The 17,757-nt window shown below is 42.4% G+C and overlaps 2 protein-coding genes across 2 annotated transcripts; both read right to left on the minus strand.

Annotated features, from left to right (window-relative positions):
- Positions 1-247: 247 nt before the first annotated feature.
- On the minus strand, positions 248-12,617 carry trpc4apa (transient receptor potential cation channel, subfamily C, member 4 associated protein a). Its single transcript, XM_079296925.1, has 18 exons — positions 12,485-12,617; positions 8,209-8,337; positions 7,965-8,081; positions 7,777-7,834; positions 7,597-7,652; positions 7,280-7,408; positions 5,485-5,686; positions 5,188-5,373; positions 4,948-5,090; positions 4,704-4,835; positions 4,558-4,616; positions 4,286-4,471; positions 4,024-4,114; positions 3,780-3,920; positions 3,242-3,353; positions 3,013-3,125; positions 2,581-2,787; positions 248-1,296 (listed from the first exon to the last, which is right to left on the minus strand). Exons 1-18 carry the CDS (start codon positions 12,608-12,610, stop codon positions 1,159-1,161), a joined length of 2,325 nt encoding a protein of 774 aa, XP_079153051.1. The 5' UTR covers positions 12,611-12,617; the 3' UTR covers positions 248-1,158.
- A 680-nt stretch (positions 12,618-13,297) lies between these two features.
- sla2a (Src like adaptor 2a) lies at positions 13,298-16,354 on the minus strand. Its single transcript, XM_079296935.1, has 8 exons — positions 16,174-16,354; positions 15,540-15,637; positions 15,344-15,443; positions 15,161-15,247; positions 14,687-14,790; positions 14,413-14,565; positions 14,185-14,314; positions 13,298-13,702 (listed from the first exon to the last, which is right to left on the minus strand). Exons 2-8 carry the CDS (start codon positions 15,610-15,612, stop codon positions 13,579-13,581), a joined length of 771 nt encoding a protein of 256 aa, XP_079153061.1. The 5' UTR covers positions 15,613-15,637; positions 16,174-16,354; the 3' UTR covers positions 13,298-13,578.
- Positions 16,355-17,757: the final 1,403 nt, after the last annotated feature.

The raw sequence follows: 17,757 nt of genomic DNA on the forward strand, positions 1-17,757 counted from the left end.
CAGACATTTTGAGAGACCAGCGGAAAGCGGTCGACGCTGATGGTGTCGGGCAGAAGGCGAATTCACAGAAACTTTGTCTGGGCCGGAACAATGAAAAGTGGTTTCTTTAACACTGGCGTCTGCATAGTTTATTCTCTTCCCAAAGCATCTCTCACAAATATGGGTACAAGTTCTGTTACACAAAGGAAAAATGTTTTGTTTTTAAATCAACTAAATGTGGTAAAACATAAACAATAAAAACAATGTAATCTGTGCAATGTTTTATTCTACAGTTCATCCAGAGCTAAAAATCCATTGTTTTCAACAAGACAAAAGTAAATCAACAACAAAAGAACCTGGTAAAGAAACGAGTCCCTGGGCAAAGAAGCCACAGCAAAGTGGATGGTGTCCGGTGAGAGGGGCCGCCTTGGGGTCTGGGAAAGTTGTCAGCCGGCCCACGAGCTACCTAAACGTGCCGAGTAGAGCCAGAAAGCACCAATCAACAACAGCCACCTAATAAAATAGACCCACAGACGGGTTAAATGAAAATGCTGTTCATTGAGAAGACCCCCTGCTAAAACTCCACCAGTCCCTCCCCCGAGCCAGGCAGTAGAGAGGCATGGAGTCCACAGAGAAGAGTGCCGGTAGTGGGAGAGTGAGACCGGTGACACTCCTGCGTTCAAACCGGGGCCATTTTCAAACAAAGTCCACGTGAAAAGAATCTTTTTTTTTTTTTCTTCTTCTTTCTAACATATACTTTGTTGAATCATACACTTTTTTTCTCCATAGAATTTTATATAGGTTATATAAAAAAGGCTCTATTTGAAGTTCACCTAAAGCAAACAACCAATGCAGGTGTCATTACGCAAGGTCCCGTAACTGTGTGTTTAAACGGTGACGGCGATCTGGGGCGGGCAGACAGGTTTCCACCTCTTGCTTTGAAGAGGTTTGGGAACTTAGTGAGTCGATGACGTCCAATCACGCGCGAGACGACTGCGTCGATGCGAAAGATACAGACAGAAAAAACAGGAGAGTCTTTACATCCAGAGCTCCGTCACAAAGCACCCGGATGAGCTCAGCGGAGTCTTCACCAGCTTTAGGTGTCCATGCTCCCTGTGACCGTCTGTCCCGCCCCACCACACCCCCACCGCCGGGCACTGAGTGTGCACACACAGGAGGTCAATCTTCCAGCAGGTCTTTGTCAAGATCCATGAAGGGCTCATCGATGTAGCTCGCTATGGCACACAGAGAAGTCCTATCTGAGCCCAGCAGCACCGACACCGTCTCCTTCCAGTAGCTGAAGGGGATACAGGAGCTCTGAGGAGAACAGAGCGCATTTAGAACAATCATTTTCACATAGTGCTCGTTATTAACAGCCTCTTAATTAGCTAACCACCATATGTGGTAATGGTTGATATGACCTCGTTTAACGGTGAAACTGTCAGCGAAGTGTACCGTCACAACTAATCGCAGCTACCAAAGGGATCACAACCATGCGTGTACATGAGTAAACATCTACAGCTTTTGGTTGTTTTTTTATATGCACGCTTGTGAAAATATTAGGAAGCAGCCATGATTTTTATGTTCAGCCACTTGGGGGCAGTGGAACCAGCAAACACCAATCACTGACATCACCATATGAAGTTGTTAGGCTCACTCGTCAGTCAAACGGTTGCCTCTTTACACATCCAGCAGTTACGAGCAACACCAGCAATACTTTGGAGTTCCGTTTCTCTCCACCTGGTGAATGTTTTGGCTCTTCAGTGTCTAAATGCTCCAGTACGTCACTCACTCACGGTGTATTGGGGAGACTTGGGATCTCTGGAGTTGAGGAGGAACCCGTATAAACACTCATTCCTGGCAATCAAGATTCTCAACATTAACAAGTAAAGTAACAGAAGGCTTTTATTCTGAAATATTTGCAGGACAGTGTAGAGGAAAATACACTGACTTGCACTGACTCTATAAATTATTGGAGTACCGGCTTTTAATTGTGGGAATAAAGTTAAGAAAGGTCTGGTAGTAGCAGTGTAAGATACGCTAATGACAGGCATCAGTCTGGTCCAACTCAACAGGACAGAAGTTATACAGCACAAACAAGATGTCTGTCTACGTTGACGGAGATAACTTGTCAATATTTGATCTGTAAGATTCAGAACGAGTTCTGTTGAAGGGGGCTGGAGCAAAGTATTCTGTATCAGATTAACTCAACACAAATTCACAACATCAGTCAATACTTGCTACTGAACACGACTACATTTACATGTGCTGTATTTGTTTTTCAAGTCCTATTTGAGGTTTTCTGTGTGCAGCCACTTACTCAAAGCACATACACGAGTATTCATTATGAATAAACGGCAATACGAAGTTTGGAAACTGCTCCTTCCGCGCTTCTGTTTCAGCCCCATAACACAAACAAGAGTGTTTGCTTATCCCAGCATGCAGACATCCAATGTCCCCGACACAATGTTTGGAATGAGTGAGAGAAAAGTGACTGAGCGTAAACAGTAGACACCGAGAGGAGGACTCGCACATCGTGCTGCTGACTTTAGTGAAATGACGGTATTTACTGATGCTTTAATTATGTAGAGAGCCACTCACGTTCTCCAGACAGGTGCTGTCTTTGTCCTTGTTGAGGTAATGCCGCTGCCAGAAGCGCAGTAGGTTGTGGAAGTTGTTGAGCAGGAAGCCCGGGTACTTCTCGGCATACTCCTTCTCCCGCAGGGCGTTGAGGTAGAAGGGCAGTTTAGCCTTTCTTCTGGCCAGCATCAAGACCACCAAACTGGTGTTCAGACAGCTCACGTTCTCCTGCAGGAGAAACGGTGATGGATGGAGAAAGGAGCGAGATCTGAGCGATGCACCATTTTGGATCAAAATACACGGACACACCTAACAAATAAAAATCTATTTAAATGCTGATTGTAGCAGACGTTACCATAAGTTTACACATTTAAATAGTCCACAATTTGTTTTGTTAAATCTGTGAGTCAAATAATAATAGTATAAAGTGATAATGTTAAAATGAAGCAATACCTGTGTGAGTGTCTGTACGTTGATGATGTTGATGAGTCGGAAGAGGAAGGACAGCCTGTTCTCAACTCTGGCCATGTAGGACAGCAGGCAGCATTCAGACAGCACCTCCACCACTGAAGGACACGGTGAAAATGTAGTTTAAAGTATATTATAGGAATCAAAAATCAACGCAATACACTTATTTCAGTAACTTCTCGTCTACATCTGTAGACTTTCCATCCCCGTTTACCTTTGACATCTTCAGTCTGGCTTTCAAAGCGGTCCAACGACAGGACGATGCAGCGCACCAGCATGTTGGAGTCCACCAGAGAACTGTTGATCTGCGTCAGGAAGGTCTGAAACTACAGAAGAGATGAACCATTAGTGGTGCAACGGATCAGAAAAAGAGATCGGATCACGGAGCAGATCAACACAAAAGAAAAAAAGGGTCATTGATGATCCCTATAGACAGATACAGATCCCTTTGTTGTTTGATTAATTGTCGATGTCCTGATGGCATGTTTTACTGAATATTGGCAGATAATGACAGTCAGTAAAACTTTATTTCACACTGTGATGGTTGACGTTAAACTGTGTAATTAATCCGCGGTTCATATGCGTCCAAAGCCCTGAGAGGGGATCTGTAAGGATGCTCTGTTACACCACCACAAAGTATACTATTACACACACTTGTTCATCCATCACACAAGCTGCGAAATGTAAAATTGAATTATTTTTCTATACCAGCAAACGCATTTTAATAATGCATTTAAGGTGTCCAATCATACCTTCTCCGGAGTGTTGACATATTTGTTGAATCTTTTGAAGGCATCAATGTTGAACTTCATGAGCTCTCCCAGCAGATCAAAGTAGCTCTGCAGGACGTCTCTTGACGTACAGCCGCTGTCTATGATGCAGAACAGGATGTGCTGTCGAGGGGACGGAAGCGGAAAGTCAGCAGCCGCTCTTTCATGACAAGATCTGTGCAACGTGGACAGTCTCCATGGAGAGTGTGCTGGCTGCAGGTCTCACCTCTAGTAGTCCCCTCTTCAGGAGGAACATTTGGTCTGCATAGGAGGTCGCTCCTCTGAGGAAACTTTCCACCGCCCTCGCCTGCCAGAATCTACATACACAACGGAGTTATAAAAAGCAGAACTAGAGACAAATCTTGAGAAATCCTTTTTAAAAATAGAAGAGCGCCTGGTGCTCCGGAATGGGAACTCTTTCAAGAAGGCTGCCGCTTTAAATATCAACATATTTATCTCACGCTTCTTAATCTTTGGCCTATGCTGACCTGAACGACGAGTCTGGAGGCTCCCTCTTCATGACGGTGAGGAGGCGTGTGAGGAGGCCCTTCTTCCCGTCACACACTAGGCTTCTGTCTGTGTTGACCAGTGCTTCCACCTCTGGGATGTTGGCCTTCATGGATATGGCACTCAGTTCATTCAGCTCCTGGCTATTCAGCAGGAGGTATTTGTTCCTGAAAGACAGATAAAACATTTTAACAACAGACATAACTTGTCAGGAGAAGTCAGATCCAAGGACATTCCGTTACGGGTCGCTTACTCATGGTGATCGCTGAAACTCTGAAGTAGCCGCAGGAACTGGATTTTGAAGGATATTTCCTGCACAACGAGAATAAAGAGTGTTATTGGTTAAATGTTAAACTTGAAAAGGTTTAATTTAATTGCCAGAATATTGAAGGTTCATACCGGACTGCAGTCGCAGTTCTCGTTCTGGCCGTGGACCACATGATTAGAGGCAGTGTATTTCCTCCAGATCAGCTTGTCAAACAGGTTGTTGAGTCCCGGGATGAGACGGAACTCAGCCAGCATCTTGTGGACCTGTGCAGACACACAATACAGGGCTCAGTGAAACACTCAGTAAAACTCTGTTCTAGATGCAACACCATCTTATATGTGAAGGAGGGAAGAGACGACGTGTGCCGTTAAGTACCTGGTTCCTCTGTCGGCCCATAAGAAGAACACACAGCACATAGAGCACTTCCACCTTATACATGATCTCATGGACGATCTTCATGGACTGGGGCAGTCGGTGTCTCAGAGGGCTGGTGGCCAGGGAGCTCTCATCGGACGACTCTGGAGGAGAGGTAAAAACATAAATCTATCTCAAATCGGAGGCCACGGGATTTTAAGCAACGTGAAGAACCGGCAGCACGGCCGACTCTCGTCTCACCTGTACTGCTTTGTTCGGCCTCCTCGGTCGCCATCTGCATGAGGGCATCCAGCACCAGAGCGTTGTCCAGCCATGTGTACCAGTCCTCCAGCTCCTGCAGGAAGTTCGCCCCTGTGGCCTCAGACACCTTTCTAGTGGCCAGCTTACACAACCGCTCAATGAAGCCAGGGATGTTCAGCAGGGTTACTAGTGGGGAAAAGGTAATAACATTGATATTTTACTGATCAATTTTTTTATTAAAAGCACAGAATTCATGACAGCATGGAGTCGTTACTCTGCACTCTGAAGACAACCTACCCTGGTTGACCTCCGCCAGCGATGGGCTGGCGTTGCGTTTCTGCTGTGCATTTTTGGCCAAAAGGGTGTGCTTGTCGTCGTTCCCGATATCCGGCTCCGAGATGGTGACGGAGAGGATGCGGCAGAAGTTGGCGAGCTGTTGTTGGTCAAAGCTCTGGACCAGGCCCGACAGGTTGGGGATGCCTTCTAACTGGATCATCTCCTGGAAAATGCAAACATATAAACGGTTACCAAACTGAAAGTAGACATTTTACATTTCTCTCACTGAAGATTGACCCTGACTGAATCTGCTACTCATATTTCAATAGATATATAGAACGATATTTACCCATAAAACATAGAAAATGTAATTTTGATGTTTCATTTGAAAACTAGCAACAAACAATCTGCATTATAAATAACAGGGTAAGTTTTAGCACCGCTATTCAATAAATAATAAAATTTATGTCATGATGTTGCAGAGGTTAGAATATAAATGTCACTTTTAAAAATGTAAACTGTTGCGAAACCATCGCAGGTAATGTAGATCATGTGTATTATCTAACCCAAAACAGTCCTAACGACATTCTTTTGTCAAACTGCTCCTAGTTGTCTTCATCACCACTTAACACTACCAGGACCAGACATATGAAGGGTCTACAAACCCTCCATATGTAGACACCACAGTACCGTGACGGAGCAGCAGTAGTTAAACATTTAGAAGATTTAGCAACACTCGTATAACACGTCTGGGTTTGACTACAGAGTTTGTCAAGAAATATAGTAAATCGCTAAACTTTCATTTTACAGAGCTTAGCAAACACATGCATGCAATTTTAAAGTACCATACTTTTCGGACTATAAGCCGCTACTTTTTACCCCACGCTTTGAGGCGTCGGCTTATAGTCCGGTGCGCTTTATATACGGATTTTTCCATCGCTTTTCTCCGCCACAACAACCGCAACTTCCGGTTCCGGTCTAACACAACATTTACTAGCTCCCGACACAGAACAGTTGCTACCAGCAACCCCTCTGCTACCAGCTGTTACTGACAGGGTCGCTACAATATGGATGAAGTACCTTTGACCGACCTCTCACTAGGACTGTTAACAAAAAAGGTTGAACGGCAAGATGCTTTTAACAGTACATGTCCGACTCCCTAGCTTCTAAGCTAATTTTGAGCTTGTGTTGTCCTCATTGCGCTGTCCCCTTAATCTCATAGTATCCCAGCCTTTCAGAACCCATTGGTGATGGTGGATTCTTTCACACTGTTCTGCGCTGTTAGGATCCACTGGCAGTCTTGAGAAAAAGCTGATCTTCTCTGCTCATAGCTCTGAATAGCATTTACGGCTAACTGGCTTGGCCAGTTGCTGCGAGCACAACAGCTATTCAGAGCTATGAGCAACAACAGTTATTGCCTCATTGCTTTTCGTTTGGTAGCCTTGAGAGACCTTAGTCTCTAATGCAAGTATGTCTGCATGAAAAGATGTACAAAGATATATTATATATTCGCTAATGCTAATCACGGTTAGCATTTCCCCATTGGCCGTAATGTTAAAATTTGCTTAGAAGCTAGGGACATGTTATGATGTTCATAGAAGACAACTTTAGTACTGTTGAAATCATCTTGCTGTTCAACGGGGACACCTGACGTTATCTTCACAGAAAAATTAAGATTAATAATAAATTTGACTTGACTTTTAAGTAAGAGGAGCTTGCCAAATGTGCCGTAAATCATAAAGTAACTTCATCGGCCTCTGGAATGGCCTTTAACAAGTTTTACATGCTCATGAGTTAATACAAGTATAACTCTGACCTTTTTAACTCCAAGAATATCTTCAATTAGGGTAGCCGTCTGCAGGAAGGTCTTCTTGTTGGTCATCAGGGTGAAGAGAAACAGCACAAAGTCGTCCCTCGCTGCCAGGCTTTTCGTGACCCCCTCCGTCTATGAATTGAAAGAAAAATACATAAATTAAACCACGCCCACTCCTGTCTGTAAACATGATTTGAGACAACAGCACAAACCAACTGCAAGGAAAATACTTCTAGTTATACACACGTGCTAATTTGAAGCAAGATAGAATACACCGTTGACATTTCTCTGGTACGTACAACCTGTAATAGGATACTTACACATATACAACAGTTGTAGAGAACACTAAGGCAGTCCTTGACCAAGTCATCATTCACTGTTTTAACACAAACACAGCCGGTAGTCTTATTGTTAGAACAAATCATATTATGATCATGTACAAAAGTGTTTACTTCCAAATAAAAGCAGGACATATTCACACGTGTGATGTCATTACTTACGACTGTTTTTCTTCTTCTGCATAGTTAATGTGGGTCTCATCAAGATCTCCACAAGCAGCTTCAGGGGAAAAGAAAATGTCGTCAGCGCTGTGAGCAAATACTGTTTTTAACATCAGCGTCTCCGCATGGAGGTGTACTACACATGACAACAATTAGAGAGCATCGAGCACTAGGAATGTTGAACTTACATCGACTCCACCGAAGAGGTCAAAGGTGTACGTGTTGGGAAAGGTGGATTCCTGAGCGGTCTTCCTGTCCTCCGTGACAAAAGACATGGCCTCCATGGAGAGCTGGGATGATAATACCTGTTAAAAACCAGTGTCCACATGTCTTTACATCAGCCAGGCTCCCAAGTAAAACAGTCAACCACAAGTGGCTAAAACCAGTTAGTTCTCAGCATCGTTGTTATATGGTCTAGTCCCGTGTGGCTACCTTGAGAAAGCTGTGAGCGTTGGAGAGGTCACTGTTTGGATGGCTGCTCTCGTAGAGCCTCTGCAGCAGAGTAGGGATGCCATGCCACTTGGCCCGTTTATCTCTCTCCTGGAGCAGGCCTCCTGGGAGCTGAGACACATAAACAGAGGAAACATTAAACAGTGCAATAAACACAGTAGAAATGGTAAAAATTTGAAGTTTTTAAAAGGTCTACTTTTACTTGAACTAATAGATGTCAGGCTGCAATCTTGAGAAAAATGCATGTATTTATTTTGGCCATAGAATCATTTTGAAATACAGGAAAGCACCGTGTGATTTGTAGTGAAACAATGATATGCATATAACGTGTGCATTGCATATGTAGTCGATCAAATTGCATAATAAAAAAAACCTGTCTCAGTCAATCTTCCCCCATGGAAAACACGTTAACAACTAATCAAGAACAAAGGCTCCCAGAGAATAGGAAGGCTGTGAGTATTCTTTTAAATGTGACTATTGTTGAGACATATAGCTGACTATTGCAACAGGGAACACAGAAACTGAAAGCAAACTGAGCATCTTTTTATTTTATACCTGTAATAAACTGTAGGACAAGAGAGTCCTGGCCTGGCTCGTAGTCCACGGGTGCAAATGTATTGTGGAGCAAGGACATCATGTGCAGCTGAATATTAAAGATTATGTCACCCTACACCAAATACAGTGTTGTAAGCATTGGTGTGCCGTGTTGAGTTCTTCTCCTTTAGAATAAACTTATGTGGGGCATTTTGAATGAGTCACAGATAAAGGCATTTTAAATATTTCTACAAGGCTATTGACTTTACAAGTGATGAATGTATGCACACCTTTACTGTCTGTAATGTGAAAGCATTGTAGTTAAAAACAGATCTCTTGACTGTGCATTCAGTAAAAATCTGAATTTTCTATACCAATCCTATAATCCAATACAATCCAATCGGGTTTAGTCTCCTTCTATAAAACGGTGCATTGTATAAGACCTGGCCAGAATTTTAGTTAAAAACACTCCAAAATTATCAAAAGAACGTGAAGTAGTAACCGTTTTGACGTTACACCAGTTACATCAATGTGCTGGAGACGCCGACTGCAAACCAGCAAAGCTCGGCACGTACTTTCTTGAAATATTACTTGTTCCTCGAGAGGCGACAATGAGTCGCTGTAGGGCCAGTCTGCCCTCAGTCCAACATGAGAGGACGAAGAAATAGAGCAGCCATTTAAGATATTGCACATGCTGAAACCCTTTAGTGAAAGGAGAAATACTCAGATTTTCAAAACTCATACATGTTATTACTATGATTTAAGAGACACTCCAAAATATGAGTAAACATGAATAACTCGCTCCCAAATCCAAAAGCTAAAGTTCTGAAACTCAAATGTGTATACATTCCATACAGTCCATTGACAATGAATTCAGTGAAGATGTTATAGATGACACGTTAAGTATATGGGCTCATTTACTGTTTCAGATCTATAAAGGCCATTTGGGTATTAAAAAAAAAAACATTCTTTGTGTCCACACGATCAGTCTCCCATTCATTGTCTATGGAGCAGCTCCAGACTTGAGACTAGGTGACATCACAAGTTTGAGACCGTCTTAGGTTTCGGGCTTTAAAAGAGAGCAGCTCATGTTCACTCTGCTGGGGCTCGGAATGAACATACGGGAATTCTTGGCATCAGAGACATTCCGCTCCAAAAACAAACCAAGTAGTGACTATAAATCCCTTTTACAGTTGAAAAAAAAAAAAAAAAAACAGCCCCCAAAAACTGTCTCCAAAGTTAAAAACTCTCACTTGATGACAGCAACTCCTCATATTTGTTGTTAATGTGTCTCAAGGTTATAATGCACATCTGTATTTCAAATTGAATTAATGGATTTTTTTTGTGTCACAAATGGTTGCCACATGAAGTAAGAAACTGTTTTGGGGGAAAAAGGACAAAGGAAGTAGCCTTGTTGAACATTATTTTGAGTTTTTAACCATAGCCTTTGACATGCTAATTATGACCGACTCCCTGGAAAGCCATTCTTTACACTTAACAGTAGTATATTTTACTTAGTGATCATATTATGGGAGCTGTCTAAACACTCTGAGCAGCATTAAAACGCGACAAATGCCGTATTTTCAAGTTGATCAGGGATTTTTGTATATCAGGTTTAAGGAGTCGTCATAATGCGTCATACTAGTCTTTCACTTCAAATTGCAAGTCAACAAGGAAGTTTAAAGGTACTGACTGCACAGGGAAAAAAAAGGTTTAATCAGTTTTGTAATGTAAGGGCTTGAGTCACGAGGGTGCAAGTAAAAGTGTGAAATAGAGAAGACACTAACTACACTGATCTCTTACAAATTGTAAACACATCCCTTCTCTCAGGTGTCTTCCCACAAGCCCTAAAAACTGCAGTTATTAAACCACTCCTAAAGAAGGCTAGTTTAGACTAGCCTTCTGGGGCCTCTTCTGTTCAACATCTACATGCTTCCACTAGCTCAGATTATGGAAAACAACAAAGTGTGTTATCATAATTATGCAGACGACACACAAATCTACATAACTATGTCACCAGGGGACTATAATCCCATACAAGGGCCAGGTAACTGCATTGAACAAATCAACAACTGGATGTGCCAGAATTTTCTTCAATTAAACAAAGATAAAACAGAAGTAATTGTTTTTGGTACCAAGGACGAACAATTGAAAATCACCACTCAGCTTCAATCACTGATGTTAAAACCCACAAACCAAGCCAGAAATCTAGGTGTAGTTATGGATTCAGACCTCAACAGCCACATAGACTGATTTTGTAATTATCAGTCTACTATCACCTGAAGAATATATCAAGGATTAGAGGACTTATGTCTCAACAGGATTTGGAAAAACTTGTCCATGCTTTTATCTTCAGCAGACTGGACTACTGTAACGGTGTGTTTACAGGTCTCTGTAAAAAGTCCGTCAGAAAGCTGCAGCTGATTCAGAACGCTGCAGCTCGAGTCCTCACTAAGACCAGGAGGGTGGATCACATCACTCCAGTTCTGAGGTCTTTGCACTGGCTTCCTGTCCAACAAAGAATTGACTTCAAAATCCTGCTGTTGGTTTACAAAGCACTGAATGGTTTGGGGCCAAAATACATCTCTGGTCTGCTGCTACCTTATGAACCATCCCGACCCCTCAGGTTGTCTGGGACCGGTCTACTTTCTGTTCCCAGAGTCAGAACTAAACATGGAGAAGCAGCATTCAGTTTTTCTGCTCCACATATCTGGAACAAAGTCCCAGAAAGCTGCAGGTCTGCTGAGACCCTCAGCTCATTTAAATCAAGATTGAAGATCTTTCTGTTTGCTGCTGCTTTTAATTGAACCACATTCAATTAATATATTAATCAATTTCCTGCATTTCTGCATTTTATTTCTGTTGATGCTTTTAATGGTTTTATGTGAAGCACTTTGAATTACCTTGTTGTTGAAATGTGCTATACAAATAAACTTCCCTTGCATCTCAGGACGACGTTAATATCGATAAAGACCCGTCAATATCACAACAGTTCAATTTAACGTCAACCAACATTAGCGTCATAACCGAACGAATAGGCACTCCAACGTTACAAATGTCCAATTAATGTTTTATTCCACGGAAAATTAAAAAAACGTGCTGACGTTAATTTATGAAAACAGCTGTTGTTGCCTGTCCATTTATGGAAACGTTAGTTATTGTGGTTTCTGTGTCGTTACGTAATCACCTGAGCTGTTCAGCTGGTTTAGCTTAGCCAGCTAGCTAAGCTAACGATACTCCGTTTGCTAACATTAGCAAACGTTACTGCCGTTGATTAACGTTCCGTGATTTTATAAGCGCTTCAAAAAACAAACTAACGGCTCTATAGTAGCATTCAACCTCCAATGCACGAAAAAAACCTTCAGTTGAACGCGTTTCTATAGCGCAGTTAACGTGGCATACTGTGCTAAGCTAACGTGGGGCTAACAACAAAAGACCCACTTGAAGCGGAGCTAGCTTCATACACTTTGTTGTATAATGTTAACGGTTATTTGCATGGTCAGCGAGAAAAATGTCAACACCCAGAAACTCAATGGCGTCAACGTTTAAGGTGTTTTGTTGTAGGTAGTTGTAAGGCCAAAGCTGTGACTAGATCTGACGGCCAGGTCTCATAGACAACAAGCTTCATGTTCAGGCTGGACTCCAAGCGCGAGACCGTGGTCTCAGTCGACCCAACTGTCGGGTCTGTCTTTAACGGTCGAAACATTTCCTCGTTTCCTCTTACCTCCGTCCCTCGACTGAAACCCTGACCGGTTATTTTACTAGTCGTGAACTTCGTGACGATACTGCCGTTGCAATGTCTCCGTTTTCCTCCGGTACTGGGGGACTCGGAGCCCAGAAGCGTCGCCATTGTTTCTTCTTCCTGAACTGAGCTGTTCAGGGCAGGAAGTGGAGGGCTCTGATGACGTATTCGAGGTTAATTAAGCGGAAGCCCACCCTGCAAGAATCAAGTGGCTTCAATATACATTCAATAACATTATATTTAAACACATAGATATACATTATTAAAACAAGAAAATACAGTCGAGACTCTCTTGTGTTTAGGATGGATTTAACGTTAGGTGTTTGGGTGCTGTTCTTGTTTGTTTGTTTAACTCTTTGCACTACAATACTCTTAAAGGGTTGACCTTTACTAAAGGTAAATTACTAAAGGTAAATTACTGTTTTTTAATTAGTTAATTTAAATTGTATTCTATTTCATTGTCTATATTGTGCATTTTATATTTTATATTTTCACTCTGTTATTTTTACTGTAAATATTGTGCATTTTCATTTTTATATTGCATTTTTATATTTCATATTTTTTACTCTGTCATTTTTATTGCTTTACCTGTACCATAAATGCTACTGTAGCAAAAAAAATGTCCCCTTGCAGGACTAATAAAGTAGCTATCTACCTATCTAGGTGATCATATACAGTATATGCATGCGCTGCTCATTTATTACACATAGCTAACATATTTTATTGGATTCCAATAACATAACCATGACAATGATCATATTACAAAATAATTTACATATTTCATTCAAACAGCATGTAATATTAGAATATAAATTAAGAGAAATATTCAACTTTTGAAATCAAATGAGAAGAAATATCTCATTGACTTTAAATGTTCAGCTCACACCTCTCCTGTGTCTTCTTGACACATGTAGTGTCTCAGCCCTCCTGCTAATCCAGGGCGGTCTGCAAAGTCTATTGGTCGTACACATGACCTCTTCCGATGGCTCTCCCAAACTGCAGATGAGACAGGACAGCATCTGACTTCACTCTATCCTTCTGACTTCTTTCTCCCAGACTGATCCACTGTCTTCTCCTCAAGTGTCCCAGCTGTGATCGTTGCCTTCGGTCATTTGGAGGTAGGAGGTGATGGCCTCCCTCAGCCCCTCGCTCACCAGAGACTTGTCTGACTCTGTTCTCATCTTCCTGAAGATCGCTGACCTGGAAGAGACAGAAAGGGGATTTCCAAAGACTTGGATGAGTAAAGGGGTCATGGTATTAGTTATAAAAATAAAAAATGATGCTGTAATTTTACCACACTGTCCCAAACATTGTATTTTTAACTGCGTGTGTTGCACTTTATCAAATAATCATAATCTATTGTGATTATTTATCTGAAGTAGCTTCACTGAACACTATTGCTTAACATCCTGCTCTGCACTCACACATTTCACACAATCGAACCTAACATCCAGTACAACCACAGTCTTATGCCTGTTGGCATATCTGCTGCCATTGTGTGCACGCTCTTCTCAATCAGTTTACTCAGCACTGAGTCACAATCAGCGAAAATAATAAGCTGCACAAAGATTTATCGATTGCTCTCCAACTAGTACGCCACCAGGTGCTGCTGCTCTACTGTAATAGAGTGACATCTTGTGGCAGTCATCCGTGGAAGCGAGGCTAAAGGGAGTCTGGCCCACCTGCTAATGTCCTTCCAGTTGAGAGTAGGCCTCCTCTCAGTTGTAGGTACAGGCCTGGCCTCTCGAGCGTCGTCTAAACCCTGGATGAAGCAAGGCTCCCTCAGCCGACAGCACAATCCATCTTCAATCTCTGTGAGAGGAGGCAACATTTTAATATCACTCTTCTAGAGTTGTCTCTGGTATGTTTAGGCAAAAGAAAAAACAGCATTTTGCATCCTCGGTGCAAACCTGAATAGTGTTCCACCAGGTGATGCAGGGTGGGGAAGGTGACTCTCGGTGATATGTAGACCCAGCCATTTCGGAGGTGAGAGATGCGGTAGTGCTTGACACAGTCCAGGTATGAAGAGTTGCCCCTCCTCAGGACAGACAGCGAGTAACAATCTGAACATGGAAGTAGCACGCAGTAGCAGTTAAACGACGCGGCTCTTGATTCTTAATTGTCTTTTGATTGAATATGTTTCTAATGCAATCCACAGTTGAAAAAAACATCCCTCTAACTAACCTTTGCTTGTCTCTGACTCTCGGATCAAGAAGGCGCCACTGTGGTTATTAGGCTGCATGAGCAGCTCCACTGCTTTGTCCCTGCTGATGCCTGTGAACAGCCACCTGAACAGAGAAGAAGACACATCAGGACAATGAGAAAGAAAAACAAAATTCGGTTGTTGTTTTTTCGAGATTGGAAAGTCCACTGGAAACAGTATCAGAGCACATTCCCCACTGGAGGAGGACTGAAACTACAAGAGGCAGAGGCTGATGTCATGTCACCGGAGAGAACAGCAGCCTTGTTCCAAACCTCCGTCTCCACTGAGAAAAAGGTCACCTACACAGAGACTCCTCCCACCTGTCAGGGGACTCCCGACCTTTCATTTCACCTCTGTACAACCTCTCTGCTGTCTCTCTCACTCACACACACACACACACACTGTGATGACACAGGTGTCTTAACGCACGTTTTCACAGCTTTCTTAAGACCTACCTGTGTGTCAGCCTGGCTGTGTAGTTGGTGGGAATGTAGCTCTCACGGTTTGTGGTTGTGGATCTCACCATCATATAATCACCATCGCTGCAGGAATAAAAATAAGGCAGTCATGACTAACTGTATCTGTTTCGGGTGAAAACGAGGGCCGAGGGGTGAAACATTAAGAGCTCCATCACGTACTCTGATATGACGGTGAGTCGTTCTCCAGTGCACATGGTCAACTCTGTACGCTCAAAGGACGGGTAGTCACAGAGGGATACGAGCACACTGTCCTGGGAGGCTTTAGAGAGAAAGAAGGAGATCAATAAAATAGTTCAATTTGTTACATTTTTTTGTTTTTTATTTCGTGTGTTAATGTTTTGGCAGTATAACCTACGTGGTGATCTAGTTTCAGGTTGATTTTCTAGGATTGTCCGGTGGGTTCTGCATCTGATGGGGCAGGTCCCCATGTTCTCTGGCTTCTCGCACTTGTGGCTGAAAAGAAGAGAGACACAGGTTGAGATGGGGAGCATAATTAGAAAATGTCTGTTGTCAAAGGCCTTCAGCAACTTTCACATTCATAATTTAATCATCCCCCTTGTTATCAAATTATGACTGCCACATGGGAAGCAGTTTACAGGTACACTGTTTTGTAGCCTGGCAGCAAAAATCTAGATGATACAGGAAGGTGCCCAACCACAACAAGAGGCATTGCTATCCTGTGCTAAATGTCCCTGCTGCATGTTTACGAGGAATAAAATCTATTTAACGTGAGCGATAGATTAATAAAACGAACAGATGAGGTTTTATTCGTATGGTGCGTACTCATCATGGCAGCAGCAAGTAAGAATAAAATATCTTAAATCCAATCTAAATAGAGTTTATTTTAATTTACACATATTTCATTTAACACAAGAGATCAGGCAATACTATTCTGGAGGTAAAAATCAGGTCTTTCAGCAACAACTCAAAAAAGAAATAAAGAAAAGTGCCTGTTAACCAAAATACCATCATCAAAGCAAGTAACGTACCTCCTTCAATTTCTGTATTAAAAGTGTTCGTAGTGAGTCAGATCCTCCTCAGATCAACTGGTAAATTCCAAATCTTTTTTTGCTGAAAGATGCTCGTCTGCCTTCAGCACACACACACATGGGTCGCTGTTATATATGTGGCTGAGCTCAGGGTTCCAACTCGGGCCTGTTGATCAATCGGAGTGACTGTGTTTCCTCCTCTGCACTGTTCCAATGAAGGCGGCTGTGTTTTTGCAGCTGACTGAAGAGACGAGGCCCCCTGCGAGGCCTTTATGTATGTCACCCTGCTGCGGCTTCCTGTGACGCTCAAAGCATCTCGACATCCGGACTCAGAACAGCTCGCGTTGATCTCTCATGATGCACAGTGTTTTTCAAGTGGGACTCAAAGTGCATCACTTGTTTATGGAATGAACTGTACGTCTACGTCAGCACCTTGGTGCAATGTGATGGCTTTCAGCTTTGGCATCAATTTCACACAGAGAGTTGATGTCTTTAAGGCTTTAAACTGGTCCACACTACATCTTATCTGCTTAGATGTTGCAGCTGAACTGCGATGTCTGGATAGTGGAACATGGTGAGCACATTTGCTCCTCGGTCCAGTGCTCTGACTACATTCAGTTACTGTCAGCCATGCTAAAATTCAGATAAGAGTTAAACCTCTGCAGAAGCATGACGAAGGATCACCTGCCTGCCTACTCCTGTCCTGATTCATCAGCAATCATAAAGCTCATCCATCATACTGACACTGCAGTAAACAGTCGTAGTGCAGCAGTATGACTGGGGATTTTGTACTCATCATTTTGGTGTACAAAAACACAGTCGAAGAAAATCAAAAATAGAATTTTTTTCAGTCTCTGCTAAGAGAGCCGTTCACGCTCACAGTCCTGATGATTTAAAGCAGTAACAATGTTCTCTGTGATCTCGAGTCGTCTTTAATCAGATGGACTGTGAGTTGCTTTAGAGTCAGAGGAACTACTCTGCGGATGGGAAAAGATAAATAATCTTTACCAGAACAGGCCTGTGTGCTGTAATCACTGAGAAATGCATGCTGGTGCAGAATACGGAAAGAACGTTTGATCAATTAATGTCATCATTCCACATCAGCGTGGGGGTTATCTTTCTCAAATGGTTTTCTAAATTGGTTCACCAATTACTGCAAATAACCTGTTATCTGTGCGCTTGGTTAATTCCTCTTTGCAATGAATTGAGGCAAATTGTAGCATTGCATGAGGAAAATGACATATCAGATACCAGAAGTGGGTAATACATCAGATTCAGTGTTTTATTCTGATGGCAGTACATCTTTACAGTTTGAAACCAATCTCATCTCATTTGTAGTGCAGCTGAGCTGTTTTTTTTTTTTTTTTTTTTTTATAAATGTGTGCTAAATATAGACAGCCCCATCTGTGACAGAAGTTGTCACACTGTGGTTGGAAACTAACTCACCACTGTCACCTCACTTTTCCACTAACAGGAGAGGAAAAGTACAAGCACTCGCAGCGCTGAGACACACTACTTTCTTTCTCTGTCATTCAAATACATGTACTTGTTATTTATGTGCATTTCGTTGGCTGAATTATTGGC

Source organism: Melanostigma gelatinosum (genome assembly GCF_949748355.1).
Source record: "Melanostigma gelatinosum genome assembly, chromosome: 3".
Taxonomy (NCBI): domain Eukaryota; kingdom Metazoa; phylum Chordata; class Actinopteri; order Perciformes; family Zoarcidae; genus Melanostigma; species Melanostigma gelatinosum.